Source organism: Ursus americanus, chromosome 30 (genome assembly GCF_024610735.1).
Source record: "Ursus americanus isolate L20-20 chromosome 30, mUrsAme1.1.p, whole genome shotgun sequence".
Taxonomy (NCBI): domain Eukaryota; kingdom Metazoa; phylum Chordata; class Mammalia; order Carnivora; family Ursidae; genus Ursus; species Ursus americanus.
In genome coordinates, this window is record NC_142156.1 from 31,008,050 (window position 1) to 31,030,772 (window position 22,723).

A 22,723-nucleotide genomic window follows, 5' to 3' on the forward strand; every position below is an offset into this window, starting at 1 on the left:
GCTGCAGGAAGCCTGGTGCCCGGAGGCTAACTTCTGTCCCTCATGTCACTCAGTTGGGCAGAGCCTCTGCATCACGACCCTCTATTGCTGCGTCGAGACGTGACCCTTGTAATGAGCCTTCTTGCTTTACTCATAGGTGGGAAACTACCTCCGTATGTTCCGAGGTTCTCTGTACAAGAGATACCCCTCGCTCTGGAGGCGACTAGCCACTGTGGAAGAGAGGAAGAAAATAGTTGCATCGTCACATGGTAAAAAAACAAAACCTAACACTAAGGGTGCGTCTTCACGAGGGTTTGTAAACCTGTTTCAAAACCACTCGCTTATGTCATGAAGATAAAACGTTTTCACTCCAGAGTGTCTTCACTGCAGCCCTGACCTTAGTGTGGCCGGGAGCATCCGAGGGGCAGGGGCGCCCCGGAGCTCGCCGCGCAGCTCGGGAGAGAAAGCGGCTCAGGGAGCCCGCGGTCCCTTGTCAGGTATTTTAGCAGGGCCAGTGAGGGTGTGAGGGCGGCGGGGCCGGGGCACGAGTGGGTGCTGTGAAGACATGTTGGTCTCAAAACGTTTTAGGAATGCTGTGATGCTCTGCCATCTGCCGTGGGCGTGTCGCCATAGTCACCCTCCATGCAGCCCGAGTGGTGGGTGGTGGCCCCAGCTCCCACTCCCCTCTGGGGCTTTCACCGCTTCGCTTCCCAGAGCACATCCATCCCGTAGCACTTCGTTCTGGCAGCCGGCGTGCTAGTGCTCATGTGCATGTCCCTGCTTGGTGTGCCTGAGGTGTGCCTGGGGCGTGCTGGCCGAGCTGCCCGACCCTCGAGAGACGAGTGTGCTTTGGCAGTGGCAGCTGCGTGCAGGGCCAGAAGACACTCTTCACGTACTCCGAGCGCTCCAGCGGGAGCGTCTCACTGTACCTTTCGGTTTGGACGCGGCGCAACGTGTGGCAGGTGGCAAACTGCTTCCACTTAGCAGTAGCGCCTTATAGAGAGCTGCCCCGAGCCTGGGTGAAGACTCTGCCTGAAGCTGTGCGTGCGTGCTGCTTGCGTGCGTGTGCACGTCCGTCTGTTCTGTTTGGTCATGTCTGTAGGTACTGCTGTGGTCTTGACCGCTGTGGGCAAAGTAGTGGTTCTTTTAATGCAGGAGCCGGAGCTTCTTTTTTTATCTGCTGCTATAACATTGCCACTCACTCGCTTTACAAAGTCTCCTTTTTGTCCTCCCTCTGCCCCCCCCAAATGGAGCACCAGTCACTAACGCAGTGAGTTCCTAGCTTTGCTTTCACCTCCGCAAGCCTCAAGTCAAGTCTCAGTGACTCTTCTGCCTTGTGCTCTGGAGACACCTTCCCCATAACCGATTTGTTTCTCCAGGAGAAGCCAGTCTGGACGTGCAGACAGGTAGCAGCTCTTGACCGAGGTTCCCTAGAAGAGCTGTGTGTCGAGTTGCCTAGAATCTGTCCTGCTTCCCAGACAGCACGCGTTGCCTGGCACAGGGCCGGGAATTCATGTTTGGCGTGAAGCAGCTCTTTCTAACTCTCTGGGCTCTTGTTTTAAAAGAAAAGTATTTTTCATCATTCATTCCATCTCTCCACTTTGCTTCGTGTCGTGGATGGCCGTGGTGTCAGACCTCTTCCCACTGGTGGTATTGCTCTGGAGCCTTCCTTCCCTCCGCTCCCTGAGAGGACCCGTTGGCTGTGCCGCGCTGTAGCTGCTGCTGCTGCCCTTTGCGCTCCCTCCGTGCCCTCTCGGAGGGCAGTGCGAGCCAGTCCTCTGGGAGTGTTTACTCAGTAGGACCGCAAAAGCACTCAGTCCAGATTGCCCTTTTGGAAGAGGCCAGCGTTTAGCAGTAGTAAGGTTGACACCTGCTTTTCCCTCCTCGTGCATGTGAGGACCTCGATGTGCTGCATCTACTGGCTGCTGCTCCTCGCTGCCCGGCCAGCAGGGTGACCACAGCGACGTCTCTGCTTACAGATCACGGGTACACGACCCTGGCCACCAGCGTGACGCTGTTAAAAGCCTCAGAGGTGGAAGAGATTCTGGACGGCAATGACGAGAAGTACAAGGCGGTGTCCATCAGCACGGAGCCCCCCACCTACCTCAGGTAGTGCACCCCTGGCCAGGGCATGTTCTCGGGACGACACCCACAGATATTTTGCTCATACTCCAGAACTTTCAGTTGAACTGAAAGATACATGTATTTGAGAATGAGAGAGAGGGCGTGCACAAGTGTGCGCGTGCACATCAGGGCGTGGGGTGGGGCAGAGGGAGAAGGAGAGAGAGTCTTTTTTAAGCAGACTCCCTGCTGAGCACAGAGCCAGATGCCTGCTCGATCTCAGGACCTGAGTGGAAACCAGGAGTCAGAAGCTCAACTGACTGCGCCACCCCAGCGCCCCTGAACCAAAATACTTTGAAACACTTCACCACTGTGTTTACAAATCCTTTTAACCAGGTTTCCAAGTTTCTTCTGTATCTTTGGAATTTCTAAGAAGCATAAACTGAGTCTTGGGTTCTGGAAAGTCATTAAGAATGCTTTGAAAGTGAGACTAATCTGTTCGAAAAATGAGTGGTCCAGATAAATTCACAAAAGAAACGAAAAATAGATTTTAAGATTTATTCTTTTATTTTAGAGAGAAGACAGAGTGCGTGCGTGCAAGCCTTGGTGGGGGGGAGGAAGAGGGAGAGAGAGATCTCAGGCAGACTGTGCAGAGTGGGGGGAGGGGCTTGAACCCCATGACCCTGGGATCATGACCCCAGCGGAAACCAAGAGTTGGGCCCTCAACCGACTGAGCCACCGAGGCGCCTGTGAACAATAGATTTTAATGTATAAGCTTAGAACGTTTGAAAGAGTACAGTAATATTAGGTAAGTAATTGGAAGGTGGTTACATTATAGAGTCTGTTCATTCAGATTTATTTTTTAATTTTGTATCTTGTTTTTCATTTTCATGGGTAGTTTTATTTGGTTTTATTCATTCAGATTTATAAGAGAAACCTGGATACCCCAGTAGCTAAATAGGTAAAGAGTGGGCCCCCCTGGAAGCACAAGGAGTAAACAAACAGAGGAGACGATGTTTGTCGTTGGGTAATATTAAGAATTCAAAGTAAAACAAGTGAACAACTAGTGATGTAAAGAATCAGGGAAGGTAGGCTAGAGGGGGCGCACTCAGGCACCCTGCAGAGGCTTCGTACAAGGCCGAGGTGATGACACCAAACCTGTTCTCGTTCTCTAGCCCATCATGTCACCCCTGGGAATGTGTCCCAGACGAATAATTTAAAAGACCACTACCACCAGCGGCAACCATCGTGTGCACCGAGAGGCACTTGGTAGCGTCGTGAGTAATAGTGGCCAGTGTGGAGCCACTTGAGCATCCAGCCTTAGGGAGAGGCTGAGCGAGAGAACGTGCAGCCAGCTGAGTAGACTAGGGTATGACAGGCTAGGATATAGACCAGGACAGACTATATCCTCGAACCAGATAGACTGGGATATAGGTAACTGTTTAGGTCATAATGAAATAGACTCTGCGGCAACCAGAAACATAGTTCTCATGAGTGAGCTGTGCAGCTCTTGTTACCCTCTCAGCTCTCAAGAACACATGCATTTAGATGCACAAAACCCCGGGGTACGGGTTATTGTTTTGAGTGATGTGGTTATGGAAAAATCATTCCTTTCCAGATATTCTTTCAACTTTACTATTGGGTCGTTTTTATAATCCTCCCCCTACCCCCACCTAAAAGTGACACACATCCCGCTTGGCCAGCTTTAGAGATGTGTGCTCTTCGGATTCCTCTTTCCCCGAGGATGTGGTTAAGAACATAAGGATGGCTAGACTTTCCTAGGGAAGTGGCAGAAGGAAATTATGTGCATATGGCTGGGGCTTTCGAGTCTGCACATGTCAGCCGGGAACCTTTTATGGGGCAGTAAACACTTCTTGATGATCATGTCATATGAGGAACAGCTGAGGCAGTGGAGTACTGTAGTTACCCCAGAGCCCGAAACTGCTGGGAGGGGGGCCCTTGGGTGGCTTCGTCGGTTAACTGGCCAACTCGTGATCTCAGCTCAGATCCAGATCTCAGGGTCGGGAGTTCCAGCCCCACATCGGGCTCCATGCCAGGCATGGCCTACTTAAAAAAACAACAGCAACAACAAAACTGCCTGGAGGGTTGGGAGTAGAGGTTGAGTGAAGCTGCTTTCTTCGGCCTCTGTGCTCAGGAAGTGCCTTCCCACTGCCCAGTCACCTCCACAGGAGGACTGGCACCTCCCCTCCTTGTCACTGGACAGGTTGGGCAGAGGCTGGATGCCCCCCCTTGGGCAGACCTATGTGTAGCAGAAGAAAGGTCGAGTCCCGTGAGCCAGATTCTCGGATTTGGTGTATGGCTTACTTGCTGTGTGGGAGACAGGACTTGCACTTGAGACAGCTGCCTGACAGAGCAGCCCAGCCCTGGGAGTGAACGAGATCTCTACTGAGATAAGGCAGGATTTTTCGGGCGGAGGGGGAGCCTCAATGCCAAAACCGTAGGAGGCCCGGGAAAGAGGTGGAGGTCTCGACCTGAGGTTCCCAAGTACAGGCGCAGCTGCACCAGCATCACGCAGGGAAGTTGTAAGGAACCTGTGTTCCTGGGCCCTCCTCAGAGATGGGAGTCCCTTCACGTGGGTGGACTCAGAGATTTCCTACCAGAAATTTTGCACTCTCACGTGAGTTTGTGCAGCCAGGATTTGAAACCACTGGCCCCAATGGACTGTGGTAGGGGACCCCAGTCTTGCTGTCCCAGCTGTAAGCCCTGCCCAAGTTAGTTCCATGTTCTCCTTTTCCCAGGTCTCTGGTATATGGTAAGGCCGGTCATCAGTTCAGAGTAAGACATGGGTATGGAAGACTTGATAGAGTCCCAGCCGAGTTGGTACTGTACATCTCTCCCTGCCCCCAGCCTCGGAAAAGGGGCACTCTGGAACCGCAGCATCAGAGGCGCAAGTGGCCCCAGCTTTAGAAAAGGAAAGAGTCAAAGGGCCCGGGAGGTCATGTCCACTGCTTCTGTCCTTCATCACCCCATGGAAAGAAGGACTGCCAGCCGCGTCTCCCCGCCCCTTCTGTGAGGATATGAGGGGAGGGAAGTCGAGCAGTTGTGTCATGTTCTCTGAACTGTAGCACACAGTTACCGAAGCAGATGTGGTGCGGGCGTTGGGGATGTAAAAGCAAATGACACACAGTTGCTTCCCTCACGTTGCTCAGATTCACTAGGGAAGGTGGCCCTGAGGATGATAAAGTGAGACACCGGGCAAAGTGGGAACCCGAGCACTTGTCTTTCAAACCAACGCAGCTCTGGAGCCTCGATTTAAAATAGCCGTTTGGTATTTTCCTAGTAGTAAGAGGAACCTGTAATTCGCAAAGAAGACTGAGCTCTTTATGGTATGGTACTTAAATTACTTTGAGCCTCACTTTCCAGAAAGTTTTTACTAACACAGCTTCTCATCAGCCCTACTGGTCTGGAAACCTGGAAGCCAGAAGCATTGCCTTGTCCATCTCAAGCTGGCCTGTGTATCTAAAACAACAGTCTGATCTTGTCTCTGCCTTCTTCAAACTCCTTGGGGACTCCTAGCCACCTGCTGAGTGCAGTCGGTTCTCATGGAGCATGCTAGCCCCTGGGATCGGGACCCTCTCCATGTCCCTCCTCTCCAGCCCCAGCTAAGCCCACAACCTATCCGAGCCTCCTCTCTTCCGCCACCTATGCACTTCTGGAAATGCCCTCCCCTTTCCAGTTATTCCCCTCTCCCACTCCCAGTAAGCCTCAACTCAGTGTGTAAGGCTCCACTCCAGAGTATGCTGCCCTGGGAAGCCGTAGCCTCATGCGCATTCCCTGCAGAGGGGATAGTGCTTCCATGGAGTCATGCCTAGCACATACCGTGTTATCCTGCGACCGTGCGCTGGGCTGGGCACTGTTCTGCTGTGTCTGGGGCCCCTCTGCACCCTTCCCCTAGCCCGGGTACCTCTGAATGGGTGCCAGTAGGAGCCTGAGGAGTAGACACGTGCAGAATTCGAGGTGCTTAGGGGTCCCCACAGGGTCCTGGAGTCCAGCAGGGGTGCATTGGGTGTCCGTTGACCATGACTTGGAGCCTGATGGCCAGTAGTGGGCTCCTAGACTGAGCAGAGGCATTTTTTGCATCTCCCCAGGGAGCAGAAAGCCAAGAGGAACAGCCAGTGGGTGCCCACCCTGCCCAACAGCTCCCACCACCTGGACGCTGTGCCCTGCTCCACGACCATCAACAGGAACCGCATGGGCCGGGACAAGAAGAGAACCTTCCCTCTGTGGTGAGCATGCCTCACCCCCACACACACACAGATTTGAAGTTTTAGCCTCTTCCCTCTACCTTGACCTTCTGTTACCTAAAACATTATGCTCCCTTCTCGAAACTGTTCCCTCTCGGCTTCCGGGACAGCCGGTTTCCGGCTTGCTCCAGCCCCCGGGCTCTGCCTGCTTTAGTCTCGTTTCACTCTCCTGTGTCCCCGGTGCCTCCAGTGGTGCTCCCGAAGGTGCAGCCCGTGGATCTTTGCTTGTGATTTCAGACACCATTCCACTGAGACCACTGTTAGCTGGGTGGCTTAAAACAACGCAAATCTATTTCTCACAGTTCTGCGGGCAGGAGTTTCAGTGCAGCAAAATCAGGGTGTTGGCCAGACCCCACTCCCTCTGGAGGCTCTTGGGGGGGAGGCTGTTCCTGCCTCTTCTGGCCTTGGGTGGCTGCCGGCATTCCTTGGCTTTGCTTGTGGTTGCATCACCAGTTTGTGCCTCAGTGGGTCACAGAGCCTCCTCTTGTGTGTGCGTGAAATCGCCCTGTCTTTTGAAAGTATGCTTGTGATGTGATTCAAGGTTACTTGCAGCATCTCCTCTTACGATCCTTAATTACATTTGTAAGTCCCCTCCCCCCCTTTGCCATATAATGGTCACAGGTTCTAGGGATTAGGACTAGATATTTTTGGGGTGGTATTTTTTTCAAGTTTCCACCCCTGCTTTCTTCTCTGCAGCCCGGCCTCACCCCTACATGCTGTCCTCGGGTGTCTGTCACACACTGCTTGCAGACTTGTCCAGCCCAGGACATGGTAATCCCATCCTTCCTGTGCTCAGGCCCAAACCCCAGAACTCTTCCTCCTTCTTATGCCACAGAGCTAGTCTCAGCAGATTTGTGACTTCTCAGCCTTCCAAGTGTCCGGAACTGGACCACCCTTGGCCAGCTCCCCCTCAGGTGTGCGCTCCCTCACCCAGGGCAGATGGCACCACTCCTGTCGCAGGTCTTCCAGATAGCCCGTCACGTGTCCGCCAGGGCTGGAGTCCTCATAGTGGCCGCCGCTTTCTGGCTTCCTCTCTTGCCCCCCTCACTCTCCCTCAGGCACATGAGCCTCTGCACTGCTTTCAGAGCCACCCAGAAGCTTCTGCCCTTGTAGTTCCCTCTGCTGAGAGCTCACTCCTTGCCAGCGTCTCTGCATGGCTGACCCCTTCTCCCTCTTCCTTCCCTTTTTCCCCTTCCTTCCCTTCACTATCTGAATGTCACTTTCTCAGAGCTGTTTCCCCCTCTTTAGAATGGCCATTCCTGTCCCTTTCCCTGTCCGCGCTTCCAGAGCATTGGTGTCTGGCATGCAGTGTGTTTTCCTCATTTGTTTGTCTGTCATCTGTGCCCCACTTGTTAGCAGGTCTCAGCCCTCTGTATTCCCCAGACACCTTTAGGGTCCCCTTACTGTCCGTCATCCCCCCATACCCCTCACCATCCCAACCTGTTCCCTCTTTGTCTGCCTTAAATGCAGATGTGACCGTGGAACCGCTTTGCTCTGGGTTCTGGGGCTCCCTCAGGGTAGAGGCTGGATTCCGTAGCCTGAGCATGGGTACTTGGACACCCTGTAGCTTCTCTGTGTCCCCCATGCTGCTCCCAAACTGCACCCCACTCCAGTGCTCTGGCCCTTGCTCCCTCAACAGCTCCTCACCGTTCCTGCCCCTTGGCTTTTCCTCTTCTGGAAATACCCTTCCTATCCTATAGTTTTCTGTGAAAGTTCTGCCTGCTTCCGGGCTTAATCTCCTTTCCTTTGGGGTACGTCAGGGTCATATTCCGCTGCCCAAGGCTGCAACTCCCTCTCCCTTCCCTGTGTGTCCTTGAAATGTGGAGCTCTGCCCCTGTGGCTGCAGGACCCCTGCTGGCTCATCTCTGCTGGGTCAGCCCTTAGTTGACAAGTCGCCATAAGAAGTGGGCTTCTCCCCTCTGGCCAGATTCGCAATGACCAGCAGTGCAGAGAGGGAGGCCCTGAGCGTGGAGACCCACAGCACCCCTTGCTGACTTTGCTGCCACTTCACTTCCAGCTTTGATGACCACGACCCAGCTGTGATCCATGAGAACGCATCCCAGCCTGAGGTGCTGGTCCCCATCCGGCTGGACATGGAGATCGATGGGCAGAAGCTACGAGATGCCTTTACTTGGAACATGAATGGTATGTAGGCTGTTGGGCTCTGTGCAGCCCAGGCCCGCTGTGGTGTTAAACAGTCCTTTTTCTTACCTACTGCTCGTTGGGATCCTGGACTCTGAACTCGACATTCAGAGCTTCATGGCATAGATTGGGAGGGTGTGGACTCTGGGTTCAAATTCTGCTTCTGCCTCCGTTTCCTGTGGGTTGGGCACATGAGCCTCAGGTTCCTTCCTCTCCTAGTGAGCTTGGGCGGGTCAGGGGACAGTAATGATGCAGGCTGTCTGTCCACAGAGCTCAATGATGACCTTGCTGCTGCTTAGACCAGTTCGGCCACATGGCCCTCCATGCACCTCCCATTAGCCCTGTCCACCCCTCTGGTCTTTCATGATGCTGCTTGTGCGTGCTCGTACCTCTCCCATGAGATCTGCCCTCTCTCTGTCTGTTCTTCCTCTTCCCATCCTCGCTCTATAAGTCCTGGGTCAGGTGCCTGCTCTTCCCTGGCTCCCAGAGTCTGAGCATGACTCCGTGCAAATGAGCAAGCAAAAGCCTAAGAGCCGTTCGCCAGAGCATTTCATCTTAATCCCATCCAGGAAGGAGGATTGCACCTGTGTTTATTTTTTCTTTATTGTTTTCCTGAATCTCTCAGACTTTTTGCAACAGATTATTTATATTCAGACCAAAACCAAACAACAACAATGAAAAAAACCCCAGCGAGTATCATTTTTAAATGAAGAAAAGTTGAGAATCCCCAGAATCACACCGTTCCTACTAAGAGTTTCCCTGCCAGTCATTGCATGTGCAAACATATTTAACAGAGTCGTAGTTACAGCGCAAGTATAATTTTATTTTTTTCATTTATAAGTATCTTCCTGGTTTCTTTGATTTTCATAATTGGCGCACAGTTTTCTGATGAGTTGTAATGCCTCTGTTTGCTAAAACTCCTTCCGCTATTAGACGTTTCCATGGCAGAGAACATAATCACTTACAACTTTTTTTCTCCCGAAGGGGATTTCCTCAGGAACGTGTGTAGCTGTTGATACATGGTTGCCTTGAACTTTCTAGAGGGATTAGGTTGCTTCCTTTGGTCATCTCCTGGTACTTGATGTGCCAGGCCTGAGTCCAAGGGCCTCTGCCCAGCTTTGGGAACAAGGCCTGAGAGCCGGGTGCCTGTCCTCCAGGGCCCACAGGTTAGCTGGTGAGCGAGGATATGGCCAAGGGGAGATATGGTGAGGGGTTCCAGGAGGTTGTAATGAGCGTAGACAGGGCAGGTATGGTGGATGGTGACGCTCCAACATGGGAACAGGACAGCTGATGAGCACCGGCCATGGCCAGTGCACATCCTCCGTTACACCGGTCCCTGCTTATCTCAGCTGGCATGTGTTAGAGTTCATTGTTAATTCATCTTTCACTCTCCCCATTTAAACCCCTTGAGGTCAGGGAGCTTGTTTTTTATCACTGCCTTTTTTTTTTTTTTTTTTTTTTGGTGAGAGAGAGAGTGTGAGAGATCACGGAGGGAGAAGCAGACTCGCTGCTGAGCAGAGAGCCCGATGCAGGACTCGATCCCATGACCCTGGGATCATGACCTGAGCCGAAGGCAGACGCTTAACCGACTGAGCCACCCAGGTGCCCCATCACTGCTTTTCTTACAACATTTAGCGTAGAACCTGTCCATAGGCCATGGCGTAGGAACTTAGCTGTTCAAATCGACTCCGTACATGGATTACCGTGTTACTTTTCTTTCAATAACATGTAGAAAGCTCAGACTATTTATTTATACTCCCACCCTATTCCAGAAGGGATAAGGCATCTTACATGAGAATGCTTGGTACGAAAGAATAAAGCAAATGCAAAAGATGTCGTTCGGAAAAATTGGATGAAGCGGAAAATGAAATGAGAAGATACGAAATGAAGACAGCGCTCTGGTTCATATTCACAGTTCAGTAGGCATACGTTGTGTGGGGAGGGCACGTCGCTCAGCCCTTTAGAACCAGGCAGAAGGCACGGGTTGATGGGTTCTGCAGTTGCCATTGTGGTCAAGATGAGCAGCCACTCGTGGCTCAGAAGCGACAGAATCACACATAGTACTTAAATCCAAGAGAACCTTCCCCCTGGCCCTCAGGAAGAGGACACATTATAATGCAGTGAAGACCTGTATCTGTCTGGGAGCCCTGCCACGAGTTCTCCAGGCTGTTCCTCAAAGGAGTCTTCCGGTAACGTACCATATCCCCCACTGAGTGTGATTGGGTGCAAACCCTTGGAGAACCAAAATAGTTTTTTTCTATGAACTCTTCCTCAGCCCACAGTGGTATTTAGCACGTCTAAGAGCTGTACTTCTTAACGGGTGGTTAGGAAGCCATGCCTCTGGCATGGTAGTTAAAATTGCATGTTCAGAATCACTGGTGTTTTTTGTGGTCATACCTAATTTACTTTGAAATTTCAAATAACCTTAAAGGTGGGTGTGAGACGCTTTATCACAAAGGGACTAAAAATGTTGAGTGGCATGAAAGCACTACGTGTCCTTCAGAACCAGGATATTCTTCATAACCAGGATTTGTCTCTGACAGACTTTTGGAAGGTATCTGTTAACAATGAGTTCAAGATTATCTTCTCTTAGAAGGACATGAAAGAGAACTTATGTGAGTTGCTGGTGAAGTATGACATCATCTGTCTCAATAGTCAGCCTCCTTGGGGTATGTTGAAATCCTCCAGAAAGGATGAGCTGTTGAATAAGAACATATGGATGCAGCATGGCCCCGGTGGGGGATGAGGGAATCTCAAGGCAGGGCCCTGAGCTGCCTCAGGAAAAGGTGTGGAATCTGGTTCGGCACACAGGCCAGGGGTGATCCGGGCCCTGCAGGTTAACTCTGCGGTGCATGGCTACAGGAAGTGTCCACATGCTCACTTTGGATGTTTAAAAACCCCAAATGACAAGATTCAGGAAGCTGAGTGGATCCCAGCAATATAAACCCAGAGAAATCCATGCCAAGACTCATCTTAAACTTCTGAAAACTAAGCACAAAGAGAAGATCTTGAGAGCCAAGAAAAAGAACACCTGACTTAAAAGAAAAGACCTGGGATGGCAGCAGATTTCTCATCTGAAACCACAGAAGCTGGAGGAAATGGCACATGGTTTTTCAGGCACTGGAAGAAAAGGACTGTCAATCTTGAATCTTATGCCCAGTAAAAATATCCTTCAGGAATGAAGGGGAAATCCTCAGATGAAGGAATACCATCGCCTATAGACCTAACCTAAAAGAAGGGAGATGATAGGGGCGCCTAGGTGGCTCAGTCGGTTAAGTGTTTGCCTTTGGCTTAGGTCATGATCTCAGGGTTCTGGGATCCAGCCCTGTGTTAGGCTCCCTGCTCAGTGGGGGGTCTGCTTCTGCTTCTCCCTCTGCCCCTCCCCTTGCTCGTGCTCTGACTCACTCCCTCTCAAATAAATAAAATCTTTTTTTTTTTTTTAAAAGGGAGATGATAAAAGAAACTTTGGAATATCAGGAAGGAAGGATGTGATAAGCAAAGATATGAGTAAATATAAGCTTGCTTTCTCCTCTTGAGTTTTCTAAATTATGTCCAATAGTTGAAGAAAACGTGATTGCTGTCTGATGTGGTTCTAAATGTATGTAGAGGAAATATTTTAAGATACTTGTATTATAAATGAGGAAATGTAAAGGGACACGAGGAGAGGTAAGGTTTCTATACTTCACTTGAATTGGTAAAAATGAAGAAACCAGTAGACTGATAAGTTATGTGTATTTGATGTTACATAAAGAAGGGCACTTAAAAATTCTACACAAAGAGGTACACTCAGAAATACTGTAGATAAATCAAAATGGAATCCTAAAACATGGTCACGTAACCCACAGAAAGGTAAGAAAAGAAAACAGGAAAAACAAAAACAAAGTGGCAGATGTAAGCCTTAATATGTTCATAATTACCAGTTAAAAAAACAGAGATTCTCAGAGTGTATTTTTTTTAACACTTCAGTTTTGTTTTTGGTGTTTGTTTTTTTTTTAAAGATTTTATTTATTTATTTATTTGACAGCGAGAGACAGTGAGAGAGGGAACACAAGCAAAGGGGGAGTTGGAGAGGGAGAAACAGGCTCCTCACCGAGCAGGGAGCCCAATGCAGGGTTCGATCCCAGGATGCTGGGATCATGACCTGAACAGAAGGCAGACGCTTAACAACTGAGCCACCCAGGCGCCCCAACTCTTCAGTTTTTTTAAAGTAAACTCTACACCCAACATGGGGCTCAAGCTCAGTACCCCAAGATCAAGAGCCTGTCAGGCACCCCTGGCAGAGTGCACGTTTTAAATGACCCAATGATATGTACAAGAAACTTATTTCAAATATAATGATATAGGTAGGTCGGATGTGAAATCATAGAAAAAGATATATCATGCAGGCATTGATCAGAAGAAAGCAGAAATGGGGGGTGCCTGGGTGGCTCAGCCGTTAAGCATCTGCCTTCGGCCCAGGGCGTAATCCCAGGGTCCTGGGATCGAGCCCTGCATCGGGCTGCCTGCTCTGCTGGGAGCCTGCTTCTTCCTCTTCCACTCCCCCTGCTTGTGTTCCCTTTCTCGCTGGCTGTCTCTCTCTCTGTCAAATAAATAAATAAAATCTTTAAAAAAAAAAATAGAAGAAAGCAGAAATGGTAGCATTAGTATCAGATAAAGCAGACTTAAGAGCAAAGCAAATTACCACAGGTAGAGAGATTAAATACAGTAGTACCCCCTTCTCCAGAGGGACTATGTTCCAAGGCCCCCAGTGGATGCATAAAACTGCAGATAGTGCCAAGTCCTATATATACTATGTTTTTTCTTATGCATACCTACTTATGGTAAAGTTTAGTTTATAAACTAGGTACAGTAAGAGATTAATAATAGGACAATTAATACTGTAATAAAAGTCATATGAACATGGTCTCTCTCAAAATATCTTACTGTACTGTACTCACCCTTGTTCTTGTGAGATATGAGATGATAAAATGCCTACGTGGTGAGATGAAGTGAGATGTAGGATTAGCCACTGTGATCTGATGCTACATCAGAAGGAGGATCATCTGCTTCCAGATCAAAGTTGGCTACAGGTAACAGACTGTGGAAAGCAAAGCCACAGATAAGGGTTGGGGGGGGACTACTTTAACAATGAGAGGATTAGTCCACCAAAAAGACATAGCAATCCTAAATATGCATGCACCAGACAGCAGAGCTGGAAAAGATGTGAAGCAAAAACTGACAGAACTGAAAGGAGAAATGGGCAGATCCACAATTATATTGGAGACTTTGACATCTATCTCAACAACTGATAGAACAACTAGACAGAAAATGAGCAAGATGATATAAACCCAACAACACCATCAACCAACAGTATCTGGTATTTATAGAACACTGCATCTATCACAGCAAAATACATATTCTCTTTAATTTAATATGGGACATATGCCATCTAAACCATGTCATGGGTCATAAAACAAACCTCAACAAATTTAAAAGAATTGAAATTGTACATTATGTGTTCTTCAACCAGAATGGACTCAAATGCTTGTAAACTAAACAACACATTTCTAACTAATTCATGGTTCAAAGAGGAAATCTAAAGGGAAATGAATGTATACATGGACCTGAATGAAAATATCACATACCAAAATTTGTAGGATATAGCTAAAGTATAGGGTAGTTTGTAGCATCAGTGTTTACAGTAGAAAAGTGGAAAAGTTTCAAATCTATAATCTCCCACCTCAAGAATTGAGAAAAGGAAAAGCAAAATGAAACCAAAACAAGCAGAAGGCAGGACATAATAGAGCAGAAATCAATGAAATTGAAAACAAAAACTATGGAGAAAATTAATGAAATATAGCTGATACTTTGAAAAGCTCAGTAAAATTGACAAACCTAGCAGGACTGACAACAAAAGATGAAAACAAAAATTACCAAAATCTGGAATGAAATGGGCTATCACTACAGACCCTGCAGATATCAAAAGGCAGTACCACAAAAGCTCTACATACATAAATTTGACAATTTAGACAAAATGGAGCAATTTCTTATAGAACATATGCTACCACAATTCACTCAGTATCAAATAGATGATTCGAGTTGCCCTATGACTATTAAGAAATGTGATTCATAATTTAAAAACCTCCCCAAAAGGAAATTTCCAGGCACAGATGGTGGCTCTGAAGAATTTTACCAAACATTTAAAGAAGAATTAACATACATTCTCTGCAATAGAGGAGGGAAATACTTCCAGAAAATAGAAGAGGGAATGCTTCCCAATGAATTTTACTTTTCTTCCCCCAATGCATTGCTTTTCAATGCATTGCTTTACAAAGCTTGTATTACCTTGATATCAAAACTAAAGACAGTACAGAAAAACTAAACTATAGACCAGTATCCCTAATGATTATAGACACATAAGTCCCCCTTTTTTTTTTTTTTAAGTAGGTTTATGCTTAGCATGGAGCCCAATCCAGGGCTTGAACTCACAATCCCGAGATCAGGAACTGAGCTAAGATCAAAGAGTCAGACACTTAACCGACTGAGCCACCCAGGCACCAGATCACCTAAATCCTTTTTTTTTTTTTTTTTAAGATTTTATGTATTCATTTGACAGAGATAGAGACAGCCAGCGAGAGAGGGAATACAAGCAGGGGGAGTGGGAGAGAAAGAAGCAGGCTCCCAGCGGAGGAGCCTGATGTGGGGCTCGATCCCAGAATGCCGGGACCACGCCCTGAGCCGAAGGCAGAGGCTTAACGACTGAGCCACCCAGGCGCCCGCAGATCACCTAAATCCTTAACAAAACATTAACAAACAGATTTCAGCAATATATAAAAAGAGTTATAGACCATGACTCAAGTAGGATTTGTTATTCCGGGGATGCAAATCTAGTTAAATATTTGAAAATCGATCAACATAAACCACCATATTAACAGACTAAAAAAGAAAAACCAGGTGATATCAATATGATGCAGAAAAAAACATTTAACAAAGCACATCCTTGATTAAAAACTAAGAAAAATGGGAACAGAGGGAAAGTACTTCAATTTAATAAAGAGTATCTACAAAATATCTTAGAGCTAACATATTTAATGGTGAGAGACTGAATGCTTTCTGCCTATGATCAGGGACAAAGCAAAGATGCTGCTCTCATCACTCTTGTTCCTAGCCAGTGTATTCGGGCAAGAAAATTAAATTTAAAAAACATACAGATCAGAAAGAAAGAAATTAAACTGCCCCTATTTGGGAGCGCCTGGGTGGCTCAGTCAGTTGGGTGGCTGACTCTTGATTTTGGCTTGGGTCATGATCTTGGGGTCCTAGGATTGAGCCCCCACATTGAGCTCTGCCCTCATTGGGGATTCTGCTTCCAGATTCTACCTTTACCTCTGCCCCTTTCCCTGCTCACACTCTCCATCTCTCTCTAAAATCTTAAAACACAAATAAGTAAACTGTCCCTATTTGTAGATGACACGATTGCCTACATAGAAAATCACAAGAGATCTGCAAAAAAACCCTGCTAACACTAATGATTGAGTTCAACAGGGTCACAGGATACAAGATGTACATGCAAAAATCAATTGTATTTCTATGTACTATTGGTGAACACATGGACACTCAAAAATACATTACCATTTACATTCACTCAATAAAAAAAGGAATACTTTGGGGGCATCTGGGCAGTGCAGTTGGTTGAGCAACCAACTCTTGGTTTTGGCTCAGGTCATGATCTCAGGGTCGTGGCATCAGGCTCCACGTTCAGCACGGAGTCTGCTTGGGATTATCTCTCCCTCTGCTCCTGCCCCATACCCCATGCACATGTGAGTTCTCCGTCTCTAAAAATCAATAAATCTTTAAAAAAAGAAAAGCAATACTTTGGTGTAAATGTAGCAGACAGGTACAGGACTTGTCTGTCAAAAACTACAAAACACTAATAAAATTAATTAAAGAAGATCTAAATAAATGGACAGGCATACCATGTTCATGGATTAAAATACTCAAGATGTCAGTTCCTCTAAATTGATACACAAGTTGAATGCATTTCCTGTGAGAATTTCAGCAAGACTTTTTGTACATATAGACAAAGTTATCTAAAATTTCTATGGAAAAGCAAAGGAACTAGAATAACTAAAGCAATTTTGAAAAAGAATAAAGTAGGTGGAATCAGTCTCCCCAGTCTCGTCTTAATATGTAGCTACAGTAATCAAGACTGCATATTAATGTACAATTATCTCAGACTAAAAAGTTTAATATGATCTGCATATTGTTCTCATAGGGTGCTTCATAGGGCACTTCCGCTCCATGCTGCAATCTCCAAAATTAACTACAGTTGCTTGCTATATGAGTTACTGATCATAGACTGCCTGAGTGTTCTGGGTCTGTCCTGATGGTACTGTTAGGATGGCTGGTCTCTAGCCCTTCTGGGCTAGCGAGGAAATAGTCGGGTAAGTTGTTGAGCAGACCTGGTTCGTGAGGATGGAATCATGCCATGTACCAATAAGGGGATTCATCCTTGACTTTGTTCTTGTCTGTGGCTCATCCCAGAAGTGATGCATGGCCATTAAAGTTTGGGTTACAACAACAGAGCAGAACAGAGAGAAAACATTTGATCACATGGGACCTTGCTGTAATCTGGCCAGTTGCAAGTGACTCCTGCAAGTTCATATCTGGTGTGGCTACATTTCCAAGATCCAGTGTCCATTTACACCTGCATATTTGTCACCTTGTTATGTGTATATGCTGCCCAGAAAGTCAGAAACTGAGGAAAGGTCCATAAAAAGCCATAAGTAACCTAATATCTCAAGGATTTCTCTATTGGGGAGGAAGTGGTGAATGATTATTGTCTGCCAGTGGGACACTGACCTCAAAGTGACTTCTCTTGAAGGAGACTGTGCTGTTTTGCTCAGGCTTCCATAATAAAGTACCAGACTGGATGGCTTAAACTACAATTTATTTCCTCTCAGGTGTGGAGTCTAGAAGTCTCAGATCAATGTGTCAAAGGATTGTGTATGTGGAATGAGGGCCAGAAGGGGGTGATGCTCGTCCTGTGCTTCCTCCCCCAGCCTCATGTCTGGGAGGGTCACCTTCAGTTGTCGTTCTCTTCATCCTCAGCTTTGTTGGGGAGGTCTAGTAGAGGAGGAAGGGGATGGGGAGGCTAGGGCCAAACATGGTGAAGTTGGGTCCTGCAATCATTTGGCAATTCCTTCCCTTTCTCCTGATTTCAGAGAAGCTGATGACCCCTGAGATGTTTTCAGAAATCCTCTGCGATGACCTGGATTTGAACCCGCTGACATTTGTGCCGGCCATCGCCTCTGCCATCAGACAGCAGATAGAGTCCTACCCCACGGACAGCATCCTTGAGGATCAGTCAGACCAGCGTGTTATCATTAAGGTGGGCAGCTCTTCACTCTGCTCCAGGGCCTTCCTCGTCCTGGGTGGGTCATTGGGTGCTGAGAGTACATTGAGGCCTTGGACTCTTCTGGCTTTGGGGTCCATGCTGTGGGATTGGACTTCGTGAAAGCTGTCTTAAAGGTAGCATGTGGCTGTTTACCCCAGGAATGGTTGTGGGCTGATTTCTCTGAGTAAGAAATGTATTCTGGATGTGTTCAGGGCACTGCCAGGTGTTGAGCACAGCCCGGATGGTACAGAGGAGATGAAGCCAGCGGCCAGGTAGAGCAGGGAAGCCCACGGTGAGATGAACAGCAGTGCCACACACTTCCTGTGGACTGGCTGGGTCAACCACACTTCCCACTGTCTAGTAACCCACCTGCGTTCTGGGGGGAAGATGCTGCCTTACCTGTTGTGTTACAGGTGAGGAGGTTGCCACATGGAGAGGTGACATCACCTGCCCCATACTGCACAGCTGATAAGTGGTAGTGCTGAGATTTGGACCTAGGCCTGCCTGCTGCAGAGCCTGCTTGGTGTGAGGTGTTATCTCACTGTGGCTTTGATTTGCATATCTGTTAATTAGTGACACTGAATATCTATCATGTGCCTATTGGTCAGTTGTAGATCTTTGGAGAAATGTGTGTTCAAGTTCTTTGCCTTTTTTTAATCAGATATTTTGTTCTTTTGTTGTTGAGTTTAATAAGTTCTTTATATATTGTGGATATCAGTACTTTATCAGATATGTGATTTGCAAATATTTTGTCCCGTTTTGTAGGTTGCCTTTTTACTCTTTTGACAGTGTCTTTTGATGCGTAAAAGTTTTTATTTTGATGAAGTCCAGTTTGTCTTTTCATTTGTTCCTGTGCCCTTGGTCTCATATCTAAGAAATCACTGTCAAATCCAATGTCATGAAGCTTTTCTCTGTTTTCTTTTAATAGCTTTATGGTTTTAGGTCTTATATTTGGGTCTTTCATCCATTTTGAGTTAATTTTTATGTATGGTGTTAGGTAAGGGTCCAACTTCATTCTTTTTTAGGTGGATAGCCTATTTTCTCAGCATCATCTGTGGAAGTGACTGTCCTTTCCACATTGAATGGTCTTGGCACCCTTGTCAAAAATCATTTGCCTGTATATTTGGGCATTTATTTCTGGGATTTCTATTTTGTTAGTCTGTATGTTTGTTTTTATGTCAGTACCATACTGTTTGATTATTGTAGCTTCTGAAATTAGGATGTGTGAGTCTTCCAGCTTTGGTCTTCTTTTTCAAGATTGTTTTGACTATTCAGGGTACTTTAGATTCAGTTTAAGTTAAGATGGATTTTTATTCTATTTCTGCAAAAAACATTGTTGAAATTTTGGTAGGGATTACAATGAATTCGAAAATTGCTTTGGATAGTCTTGACATCTTAATAATACTCAGTCTTCCAATCCATGAGCATGGGATATCTTTCCATTTATTTATGCTTTCTTTCATTTCTTTGAGCAATGTTTTGTAATTTTAATTCTACGGGTCTTCCACCTCTTTGATTAAGTTAATTCATAAGTATTTTATTCTTTTTGATGCTGTTCTGAATGAAATTGTTCTCCGTTTTTTTTCAGATTGTTTATTATTAGTGTGTGGAAATGCAGCTGATGGTTGTGTGTTGACTTTGTATCTTGTTTCTTTGCTGAATTTATTAGTTCTAACAGTTTTTTTCTGTAATCTTCAGGGTTTTCTACATATAAGATCATATCATCTGTAAATAGAAGTAAACTTCTTCCTTTCCAATTTGGATACCTTTTATTTCTTTTTCTTACCTAATTTCTCTGGCTAGAAATTCCAGTACTGTGTTGACTAGAAGTGACAAGAGCAAGCATCCTTGGCCAGTTCCTGATCTTAAAGGAAAAGCTTTCTGGTTTTCACCATTGAATATGATGTTCACTGTAGGCTTTTCATATACGGATTTTATTATGTTGAAGTAGTTTTTTTCTTTTTCTTTTTTTTTTTTTTTAAGATTTTATTTATTTATTTGACAGAGAGAGACAGCCAGCAAGAGAGGGAACACAAGCAGGGGGAGTGGGAGAGGGAGAAGCAGGCTCCTAGCAGAGAAGCCTGATGTGGGGCTTGATCCCAGAACGCTGGGATCACGCCCTGAGCCGAAGGCAGATGCTTAACGACTGCGCCACCCAGGTGCCCCGAAGTAGTTTTTTCTTTTTGTAGTTTGTTGAGTGTTTTTATTATGAAAGTTTGTTAAATTTTGTCAGATGCTTTTTCTGCATTAGTTGAGGTGATCATGTCGGTTTTGTTTTTCAGTCTGTTAATGTGGTGTGTTACATTGGTCAGTTTTTATATTGAACCATCTTTGCATTGCTAGAATAAATCTCATTTGGCCATGGTATATAATTCTTTTAATATGCCGCTAAATTCAGTTTGCTAGTATTTTATTAAAGATTTTTATATCGATGTTTATAAGGAATATTGGTCTGGAGTTTTCCTTTCTTGTAGTATCTGGCTTTGATATCTGGACAACGAATTATGAAGTGTCCACTCCTCTTCAGTTTTTTGACAGAATTTGAAAAGGATTGGTGCTAGTTCTTCTTTAAGTGTTGGTAGAATTCACCAGTGAAGCCATCGGGACCCAGGGCTTTTCTTTGTGGGGAAGTTTTTGTTTACTCATTTAGTCTCCTGACTAGTTCATTTCTTTTTCTTTTCTTTTCCTTACTTTTCTTTTTCTTTTTTCTTTTCTTTTTCTTCTTCTTTTTTTTTAAATTATAATATGGAGCTTGAACTCGTGACCCGAGATCAAGAATTGCATGTTCTGGGGCACCTGGGTGGCTAAGTCGGTTAAGCATCTGCCTTCGGCTCAGGTCATGATCCCAGATCCTGGGATCAAGTCCCGCTGTTTGGCTCCTTGCTTGGAGGGGAGCCTGCTTTTCCCTCTGTCTGCTCCTCCCCCTGCTTGTACTCACTCTTGCTCTCTCTCTGACAAATAAGTAAATTTAAAAAAAAAAAAAAAAAGAACAACAAAAAAAAAGACTTGCATGTTCTACTGACTAAGCCAGCCAGGTGCCACCTGCTTAATTTCTTTTGGGAGAAATACAATACAAGTCTGTTTTTCTTTTTCTTTTTTTTTTTTTTTAAAGATTTTATTTATTTATTTGACAGAGAGAGAGACAGCCAGCGAGAGAGGGAACACAAGCAGGGGGAGTGGGAGAGGAAGAAGCAGGCTCATAGTGGAGGAGCCTGATGTGGGGCTCGATCCCATAACGCTGGGATCACGCCCTGAGCCGAAGGCAGACACTTAACTGCTGTGCCACCCAGGCGCCCCACAAGTCTGTTTTTCTTAACCCATTTTAGTTTCATATTATGGCCAACCAGCAGGAAAAGGGCATGACTGAGAAAGAAGGGGAACTTCATAGAGAAATGGGGGCAGTGGGAGCCTCACCTGCATTCTCATGCATAGCCTCTTACCTCTGAAGGATGGCCCTGAGGACTCTGCTCTGTGCCGAATCTTTGTCCTGTAACTGTAGTGGGGAAGTGGCCTCATGGAGTTAGCCACACCCACCAACATGCTTCCAGGTGGTGGGGTTGGCCACGAGCAGGGTCCTCATGAGTCTGACCAGCTGGCTTCCTGATATTTTTCTCAGAATTTTTTTGTTTTGTTTTAAATCCTGATGGAGCTTGTGGGCGACCGTACAGAAAGTTGTTAGGCAGTTGAAAATCTGCCGGGAGCTGCCACCATCTCTCCTGACCAGAGGCTTTCCTGACCAGAGCCCTTCAGGCCCTCCATCCCACCTGTCATCCCCACCCCCAGGTTGGGTTTCCTGCCCAGCTCTGACACAAGGGCCCGCTGGCACCAAGGTCGGACACAGCTGGCCCAGAGAAGTCTTGCTGCTGTGGGATAGTGCTGTGTCTCTCAGGTCAGAGCCTTCATGGGCATGGTGGCCTAGGGGGACAGCGCCCATCTTGTAGGGGAGGCAACTGAAGGTCACATCCAAGGTTTGGGTCAAGGGGACGCAAGGAGATCTGGGTGCTTCTGGGGGGCTGTTCTTTGTTGTCTGGCTCCTGGGACACGGTGAAGAACAGGGATCTTTGCCGCGATGGCACCTGAGGAGTGTCTGTCTCCACAAAGGGGTGCCTTAGCCTGGAGCAGCCACCTACAGATGTTCTCGGGGACTCTGGGACTGTAGCCCAGACCTGGCTGCCATTACCAGGGCACCTGGCGCAGGTTGGCTCTGCTCAGTTTTGGGGGGCTGGGGGGCTCAGGGCTTCCTACATGTCAAGCCATCAGGTTCTATGGGGCTGGCCAGGCTCTTTCTATGCAGATGTGTGTGGTGATAAGGGTTGGTGGCTGGGGAGCTGGGGGGAGCCTGGCCCCCATGCTGTATGACTATTCAGGGGTCCTAGCTCTGCCTCATCTCTGAGCCCACTCAGAGTCCAGCCGCTCCTCACCGCCCCACCATCCCCACGGCTAGATGGCTCCCTCCGGCAGGGGACTCAGTGGCAGCCAGTGTCTCTTCTCTGCTCAAAACACTCCACAGGCCTTCCAGATCCCTTTGTGGAAACTGGAGCTCTTAGGACAGCCTCAGGCCCAACTCTGCTAGGACCCTTCTCTCCAAGGAGCCACATGGCCTGCTCTCTCTGCCCATTCAGTTCTTCCTAAAATGCTGCCTCCCCCAGGAGGCCTTCTTGGGTCTCCTGGCTAATGTGGCCTCCTGTGCACTTCTGTCCCTCCCCTCATTTTCTCTTTAGGACTTGGCCACACGACAGGTACCATACATCCCCATACTTAACTTGCTTATTAGGTGTCTCTCCCTCAACTGGAACGTCAGCCCACGAAGGTGATTTTTTGTCGGTCGTAATCACCGTTGCATTCCCGGTGCCTCTCCTTAATAGGCACACGATCTATATTTTTTAATAGATGCAAGCATTAA

At 47.0% G+C, this 22,723-nt stretch overlaps 1 protein-coding gene across 3 annotated transcripts in view; it reads left to right on the forward strand.

The window, feature by feature from the left end:
• Positions 1–22,723, forward strand: part of SMARCB1 (SWI/SNF related BAF chromatin remodeling complex subunit B1) — a 36,386-nt gene that overhangs the window by 4,121 nt on the left and 9,542 nt on the right. For 2 of the 3 annotated variants that reach the window (XM_045802509.2, XM_045802507.2), the window contains exons 2-6: positions 137–275; positions 1,959–2,088; positions 6,150–6,287; positions 8,323–8,450; positions 17,648–17,814. In XM_045802509.2, the coding sequence (XP_045658465.1) occupies positions 137–275; positions 1,959–2,088; positions 6,150–6,287; positions 8,323–8,450; positions 17,648–17,814 (702 nt within the window). The remainder of the gene's footprint in view (positions 1–136; positions 276–1,958; positions 2,089–6,149; positions 6,288–8,322; positions 8,451–17,647; positions 17,815–22,723) is intronic. The other variant, XM_045802508.2, reaches the window with a different exon arrangement.